The sequence below is a fragment of the Crocodylus porosus genome, unplaced genomic scaffold (assembly GCF_001723895.1).
Source record: "Crocodylus porosus isolate Cpor-Errol unplaced genomic scaffold, CroPor_comp1, whole genome shotgun sequence".
Taxonomy (NCBI): Eukaryota; Metazoa; Chordata; order Crocodylia; family Crocodylidae; genus Crocodylus; species Crocodylus porosus.
The window spans coordinates 124,727,042-124,735,925 of NW_017728931.1; the positions used below are offsets into that span (position 1 = coordinate 124,727,042).

Genomic DNA, 8,884 nt, shown 5'->3' on the forward strand with positions numbered 1-8,884 from the left:
GAGGGAAGGAATGAGGCAGGGACAGGCGCTGCCCAGTCAGTGACCACACCCTTTCGCCCCCCCACAGGATGCTGCTCCCCAAGCTGTCTGCCTGCATTCCTGTAAATCGGCTATTGAATCGGTATTGGCCGATATGGCTGGTTCATAATTGGCTATCAGTATTGGCCAAGAAAATCTTTATCGGTGTACCCCTAGCTGAAGAGCTTTATATATATTTACTGAGTTTATAACATTGTCATTTATAAAAAATGAAATGCAGGAAAGTATGGGAAGCTGCAGGAGCTCAACATCCCCAAGGAATTTTTGTTTTATTCTTTTCTTTTAATGCAGCACCTCAGTAAAGAGAGACATTTTTGCTTGCTTCCTAATACTTCTTAAAGCATAATCTAATTCAGATTTTTTGTTCTGTTTTTAGATTGGAGCATATGATCAACAAATATGGGAAAAATCTGTAGAACAAAGAGAAATAAAGGTAATAATTTGACATTTGTTTAAAGTGTAGTTCATGAATAATGTAATCTGTTTTTTAATTTCTATTAACAGATATTAACTAGTGTATATATTTTGCTATAAACAAAAAAGTTCTGGTTAGTAATATGTACCAGCATATATTTTATATATTATTTTATGTTCTTATCTTGTAATGCTTAAAATAACTAGTAAATGTCAATGTTAATAACAAAAATATCACATCTTTCTATATTTCATTAGAGCTTTTTCTTTTTAGTTTCCTTTAAACCTGTCTGAGTTTTCCAGCAAGTATTTTTATCTGAATTTTAATGTACATTATTTAAGCTTTTTTCCCCCACTTTTGTTTAGTAACCTTATATTTCCAGTTCACTTTTCCTCCTTTTTGATGCTGTCATTATTTTGTACAGTTTATTAGACTGGTAAGTACTTTACTTCAGGATGATGGTTTGTTATTCTGCATAAACTGCTTAATGGTGATTTTTTGCATTGTGGTGTGACTAACAGAATGTCATCAGTATTTTATGGATTGTTAAATTCTTATGTAACCAACAGATTTTCATTGTAAATATGCAGATACACAACATCTGTTAAAGCTTAAGTCATTTCATGATTTGGAGTTGAAGTAATTCCCTTAACTTTCCTTATAAATTAAATTTATTTTTCAGCATTTTTATTTTTTTTTGCTAAAATACTGCATACACTAAAAGTGTTTATTATTGCATGAGTTGAAAGTCACTGCTAATTTTAACACTATTCTGACAGCATGTAAATTGCTTAAGATCTCCTTGGTTTTCTTAGGATTTGGATAGTCAGATGAATAGAATGCATTATGAAGGACATGCTTTGGGAGTGTAAAATGGAAATGCAGCCATGTTGGAGCACTTTGGACTGTGCAGTCAGATGTTTGTTTTTTTTTATACCAGAGTTAATTATTTTGTCTTTGTACATATTATTTTGAGAGTTGGCAATTATTCCCATCTTTACATTTGTTAAGTGAAAAGAGTGCTTGCAAATCTCAGGGTTTAAAAAAAAATATTATTATACACTAATAGGATCAAAAGACTTCATCTAAAATTGCAGCATCATATGTATTTTCTTAAACTATCCTGTAAATATTCTAGCCATTGAGAGTAAGAGGACTATATATTCCCTTGTGAAAGGTATTTAACATTCTTTTTATTTGGCAAAAAAGTGTGCTCTTAATTCTTCAGCAGTCATGGATGCTCCTTATTAAATTTTAATTATGTCTAAAATCTCTTGTTCAATCAGAATTTAATGCTTTGTATCAATAATTGCCTCAGCAAAGTTCCAAAATAATAGAAACATGTCCAGAAACGGTCTTCTTTTTAAACATTGTTTTTTTTCACTGTCGCATGATATTGAGGGTTAGGTTCATCATAAGACCTGTGTTTCTGTGTGGCACAGATAGGCTAGGTACAAACAATCAAAAAACCTGAGGCTGAATTGATTCAATCTTTGCAGCTTAGTCTAAGCTGAATATATTGAACCAATAAGCAAGTGAACATTCACTTTTGATTCCAGAAATGCAGCCACACGCCTGCAGTGGCCCAGGCCAGAAGCTGGAGGGGATTAGAGCATACCTCCCTGTTGGGCTGGAGCAGACGGCTTGGGTCAAGGCTAGCTCCCACACCTTGTGAAGGGGGGTGAGTTTGTGGGGGAAATGCAAAGTATCCTGGGATGCTGAGGGACTGTGAGTTAGCTCTGAATCTCGAGTGGATCTGGAACAGAAGTTCTATATACTGGTTTGGCGTAAATCAGTTAAGCCTGATTTAACTCAGTGGTCCACTTGATCATTATTTTCTACAAAAAGTGCATTCTTATTGTTTGATATAAGTACCTTAATACATATTATTCATAATTCAGAGATAGATGTAGGGTTTATTTTTAGAAGGTACACACTATACATTTTAAAGCAGTGATTTATTTTGATATTATTGTTTCAGCTTAATTTTGTAGCTACATCAGAAAACTGAATTATGAATTTAGTTATTTTACTGACCAAAGCTAATTGAAGCAGATACTTGAAGTCATTGGGAGGTGGACAATCTCCAATTCACTAGATTAATAATGGATATTTGGGGGATATTTTTTGCCATGCTGTATTAGGAGGACATCAAATGAGCGCCGCATCCATATGTTGTTAGTTTGGGGCTTTCTTCACTTTCTTCTAGATTTCTTTTCCTCTTTGATTTCTTCTCTCTTACAGCCTGGCAAGGTTTTCCCTTCTACCATTCCATTCCCTGAATAGATCTTAAATCAATGGAGAGACTATACTCAGAAACCTCTCTCTCAAGATTTTTGGACCATTCTGCTCAAAGTGTTTCTCTTTTATTTCTACTGCCCCTCCCTCCTTGCATTTTTCCAGACTCTTCCTCCTTCCCCAGGTCTACTCAACCCCCAACAATCCTCCATTCATTTAACTTCTTGAAACTTTGCACTTTTAGGCAGAGGTAAGGGCTTAACTTTGTGTATGCAGACTTGTAGAGAGACAACAGGGCTGATGGGTAGGTAATCAAGTCTGTTATCTCTCATCTCCATATACTGCTGTTAACAAGGATGTTATCTCTTGAGACACGAACTAAGCCTCTCAGAGATGTTTCATGAGATTTTCTAGACTGAGAACTGAATCCTGTTGGGTAGAGTGGTTTTCCTTAATCTTTACTAAACTGCGGAGGAGCCTCTGGGAACCCCATAAGATTGGGCCCCTAATATAGTCCATGGCCTGTTGTGACCTATTTATAAAACTTTTTTCTAAAAGGTTACATGATTATATTGTCTCAAATAGTAGATAATTAGAAGTTAATCTCTATTCCATGATGATAGCTTTTGAACTTTAATACATCTTAAGTTTATAGACTTTTTAAAAAAAAAAAAAAAAAATGCATCTTAACAGGAAAACCCCCCCCAAAAATAAAATTTAAAAAAAGAGATTTAAATTAAAACAGTCTGAGCTGTTATATATATAAAATAAAAGAGAGGCTAATTTTTGTCCATCCTGGTCGGTGGGATCCCAGTTGCATGGGTTTCATGCAGGTGGAATCCCAAGTGGAGGGCCATGTCATTTGGCCCATGGGGCTTGGAAGGGTGGCAGTGGATGGGTGGTCACATCGTTAAAGGCCACTACTCCCCTTTGCCAAAATTGTGGTCCCTTGTGGAGCCCCACAGGCAGGATTACAGCTCTAGAGGCTGAGCATCCCTGGGTTAGAAAATGGATTTGTATGGGATGGCTTGGACAGGGATGATCCTGCCTCGGGCAGGGGGTTGGACAAGATGACTAGCAGGAGGAATACTCTGCTCTGGTCTGGACCTGCAGAGAGCAAGCTAGGAAAGCCAAAGCTGTGATGGAACTCCAGCTAGCTACAAATATCAAGGAAAAATAAAAAGTCCTTTTTTAGATATGTGGGGACCCGGAGGAAAAGCAAGGGCAACATTGGACCCTTGCTAAACCAGATGGGGCAACTGATGCCCAGGAAAAAGCGAACTTGCTAAATGGGTACTTTGCGTCAGGTGTTCACCAATCCCATGGGACACCCCTGCCCACTATGGGTCAGGGAGGCCCAGGTGAGGGAGATTCCTTGCCCTCCATCAAAGCTGACCTTATGAAGGAACACCTTGACAGGCTGGATAACTTCAAATCAGCTGGCCCTGATGGATTACACCCAAGGGTGCTTGAGGAGCATCATAGCTCAGCCCCTGGCACGGATCTTTGAGAGCTCTTGGCGCTCTGGTGAAGTGCCTGATGATTGGAAGAGGGCCAGTGTGGTGCCTGTCTTCAAGAAAGGGAGGAAAGTAGATCCGGCAAACTACAGGCCCATCTGTCTGACTTCTATCTGGGGGAAGGTCTTGGAAAAAATAATCAAAGAAGCCATCCTTAACAGACTAGCTGAAGGATACCCAGCATGGATTTGTTGCAGGTAGGTCTTGCTTGACCAATCTCATTTCCTTTTATGACCAGGTGACTTGTCACCTGGACAGGGGGGAAGAGATCGATGTTATATATCTTGACTTTAAAAAAAAGCCTTTGATCTGGTATTCCACGATCACCTCTTGGCTAAACTGGCTAACTGCGGCTTCAACCTCACCATGATCTGCTGGCTAGGGAACGGGTTCCGCGGTAGGACCCAGAGGGTGATGGTTGACGGGAACCAATCGTCTTGGTGTGTTGTGACCAGTGGGGTCCCTCAAGGCTCCGTCCTAAGGCCTATATTACTTAATATCTTCATCAGTGATGTAGACGTTGGTATCAGTAGCGGACTGGCCAAGTTTGCCGACGACACCAAACTCTGGGGTAAAGCATCCACATCTGAGGACAGGAGGGTGATCCAGATGGATCTTGACAGGCTCATGAAATGGGTGGACGAGAACCTGATGGTGTTCAACACCGAAAAATGCAAGGTTCTCCACCCTGGGTGGAAAAACCTGCAACATGCTTATAGGCTCGGTAGTGTTATGCTCGTTATCACTACAGATGAAAGGGACTTGGGGGTCATGGTTGACCACAAGATGAACATGAGCCTGCAATGCGATGCTGCAACTAGTAAAGCGACCAAAATGCTGGCTTGCATTCATAGATGCTTCTCGAGCAATTCCCGGGTGGTCGTTCTCCCGTCGTACTCAGCCTTGGTGAGGCCGCAGCTGAAGTACTGTGTCCAGTTTTGGGCTCCACAATTCAAAAAGGATGTGGAGAATCTTGAGAGGGTGCAGAGGAGAGCCATGCGCATGATCAGAGGTCAGGAAAACAGACCTTATGAGAGGCTGAGAGCCATGGGGCTCTTCAGCCTGGAAAAACGCAGGCTCAGGTGATCTGATGGCCACCTATAAATTTATCAGGGGTGCTCATCAGGATCTGGGGGAACGTCTGTTCACCAGAGCCCTCCAAGAGATGACAAGATCAAACAGTCACAAACTCAACCGCAACCAATTCAGGCTGGACATAAGAAAGAACTTCTTCACTGTCTGAGCCCCCAAGGTTTGGAATAGACTGCTGCCGGAGACGGTTCAAGCTCCCACTTTGAACACCTCCAAGACACGTTTGGATGCTTATCTTGCTGGGATCCTATGATCCCTGCTGACTTCCTGCCCCTGGGCAGGGGGCTGGACTTGATGATCTTCTTCTGGTTTCTTCCAGCCCAAATGTCTATGAATCTATGAACTTTCAGGTCCCTTCCAGCTCTACTTTTCTGTGAGTCTATAAACAGACACTGAGGGTATACCTCTGCAAATGGGGAAAATCTTGGGCTTCCTCAGTAGCAGAGATGCTCTGGGAAACCTCTTGGCACCTCTCTCCAATTGGGGAAACCCAGGTTTTCTATTTTGCAGAAATATGCTCCCTGAGTCAGAGCCCCTGAACTTCTTAAAGTTTTTACTCCAAGGGTGTCTTTATTTGCAGAGATGTGTGTATGAGTTGGGGTGGGGCACAGCAGTGTGATATGGGACTAGGGAATCCCCTGCCAGGAGAACCCAGGGTGTGCCTCTGCAAATGAGATAACTGGGCAGGTGCTCCCAGTTCTTCAGTGGCCTCCCACCTTCCCCACCCCCTAGAAGCCTCTGCTCCTTTCCCCTTGCTTCTTACTGTCAGGCTCAGCTCCACTCTGGCTTTATTTATTTCTGTGCATAGAGCCAGAAGCAAACTGTGGCTTCTGTCCAGGCATGCAGCAGCCGCAGCTTGGCTTCAGCTTGCATGTGCTCTCTGCCCAGGAGGGAATGGTGCCAGAGCTGTGTCTGACAAAATAAGCACTGGTGGGGGAGTGGAGGGGGCAGAGATGGGGGCAGAGGCTGTGGGGAGCACATATGGTGTTTTGAGGCTGCAGGGGGGATAGAGACTCTGGGGAGAAGGTGGGAGGGTGCAGAGACTGCAGGGGGGACAAGTGGGGGGGGGCATTTGTCCCCCTTCACTGCGTGCTGCTGCTCTCTGTGATGCAGTGGTGGATGTGACAGTTTTTAAGATGACCCTCTAATAGTTAGATTCTAGACATGAAAATTATAAATGTCTCTAGAAATGTCTAATAAGTTTGGGCCCCCAAGCTGATATACCTTTATAGATCCTGGTTTTCACAGGGATGTGCTGTGAAGCACTCTAAAAAACTCTGCCTCTTTTTTTATAGGGTCAGGTTTGAGTATCCAAAATCACTACTAATGTTTTTTGAAGCATTGAAGTGAATTCATGCACAGACTTAGTATGTTCCTTCATTTGGAGTTTTTCCTAGAGATTGACTGCAACATGGATAATGTTCTCTAAACTCAGCTGGGCTGTGGCAGCACCGTAGGGTGCCACGGTGCGAGCACAACCTCTGCTGCAGCTGGGTGAAACTGACCTTTTTGCCTCATACACAGCCAGACTGGAAATGTTGGCAGAGGAGCACGTGTTCCAGTCTGCGTTAGTGTTGTCTGATAAAGCAGGCAGGAACGCCCGCTGTAGCCTCAGCCCTGGTATGGAATATGGTGAGCTAAACTGAATAGCATAATGTGGTATTAGGCAAACAAGAATTCAAAAAGTATGCACCTTTTTTATTAATGCCAATTCTTAAATGCTGTTTTCAGAGTGAGATGGAGCTTGTTCAAGTTAGTTGAAAAGGAGGAAATGCTAATTGATAGGTGATCAGCGTCCTGCTGCTGTAAGCATTGTTAAAACTTATCTGGGAGATGGAAGAGGGCAGTGCCCCCCACTACAGAGGAGGGCAGAAACCTTACAGTCCATACCAATATGACCATACGTGGGGAAAAGATTAGTTTTGGTCTGTGTGGCAAACAGCAAAGCCCAGAAGTATTAGAGAAGCCAAACACCATTCACTTTGCTCTTCAACTTGGGGTTATGTGTGATGTCACATGTACTCTCTAATTGGAGAGCCAGAACTCCCCCTTCTGTATCCATAAATGTACCTCATCTGCTTTAATTTTGTTTCATAACTAAGCTGCCTGTGGATCTCTACTTCATTCTTCTTCTGATTGTGGTTCTCTCCAATATCCACCTGCTCTGGGCTGCAGAGCTCTTATAACTGCATCATAGTCCTCTTGTTTTCAGTTGCTTATTCCTTTATTAAGCTTAAATGTGTGCTCTGAAGTTTTCCATGTTAGGTGTGCATTAGACTAAAATTTTGTTGAAAAGATTTGGCAAAAATAGTTCAGCTGTAACCAAATGTGAGCTTGCAGGGTGACAGATGGTGGGCTTTTTTTCACATGTCAACAAATTGATTGTGAGAGTGCTTTTGATGAGTACTAATTTATAGAAAATTCAGGTTGGAAGGGACCACGGGAGGTAATCTAATCCAACCCCCTGCTCAAAGCAGGACCCATCCCCAAATAGATCATGCCAGTCAGGGATTTGTTGAGCCAGACCTTTAAAAGCCTTCAAGGATGGAGATTCCACAACCTCTCTAGGTAACCTGTTCCAGTGCTTCACCACCCTCCTTGTGAGAGAGTTTTTCCTAATATCCAACCTAAACCTCCCTTGCTGCAACTTAAACCATTGCTCCTTATTCTGTCATTTCTCACCACTGAGAACCATCAAACTCCATCCTTTTTGTAACCTCCCTTCAGGTAGTTGAAGGCTGCTATCAAGTCCCCCGCATAGTCTTCTGTTATGCAGATTAAATAAGCCCAGTTCCTTCAGCCTCTTGCCATAAATCATGTGCCCCAGCCCCTTAACCATTTTTGTTGCCCTCTGCTGGACTCTTTCCAACTTGTCCACTTCCTGTTTGTAGTGGAGGGGGAGGCCCAAAGCTGGACACAATACTCCAGATATGGCCTCACTAGTGCCATATAGAGGGGAATGATCACTTCCCTTGATCTGCTGGCAGCGGTTCTATTAATGCAGGCCAATAATGTTAGCCTTCTTGGCAACAAGAACACACTGTTGACTTGTATATTCAGCTTATTGTTCACTGTAACCCATAGGTCCTTGTTGTTTAGCTAGTTGGTCCCAAGCCTGTAGCAGAGAATAGGATTTTTCTGTCCTAAGTGCAGGATATTGCACCTGTCCTTGTTGAACCTGATGCGATTTTCTTTTGGCCCAATCCTCCAATTTGTTTAGGTCACTCTGAACCCTATCCATACCCTGCAGTGTTTCTGCTACTCCCGCCAGCTTGGTGTCATCTGTAAGCTTGCTTAGGGTGCAGTCTGTCCCAGCTTCCAGATTATTAATGAAGATACTGGGCAAAACTGGCTCCAGAACTGACCCCTGGGGCATTTCATTTGATGCCAACTAGACCTTGAGCGGTTGATCACTACCCATTGAGCTTGATGATGATCAAGCCAGCTTTCTATCCACCTTACAGTCCAACTCATACTTCCATATCCTGCTTGCAGGTCCTGTCAGACCAACCTGGTGGCCTTCTATGATCAGATTACCAGATCATTAGATGCAGGGGTAGCAGTGGACATAGTCTTCCTGGAC

The 8,884-nt window shown here is 42.7% G+C and overlaps 1 protein-coding gene across 3 annotated transcripts in view; it reads left to right on the forward strand.

Annotated features, from left to right (window-relative positions):
• The window catches only part of PHTF2 (putative homeodomain transcription factor 2), a 154,491-nt gene that overhangs the window by 47,072 nt on the left and 98,535 nt on the right, over positions 1–8,884 (forward strand). For all 3 annotated transcript variants that reach the window (XM_019543622.1, XM_019543620.1, XM_019543621.1), the window contains exon 3: positions 416–472. In XM_019543622.1, coding sequence (XP_019399167.1) covers positions 416–472 — 57 coding nt within the window. The remainder of the gene's footprint in view (positions 1–415; positions 473–8,884) is intronic.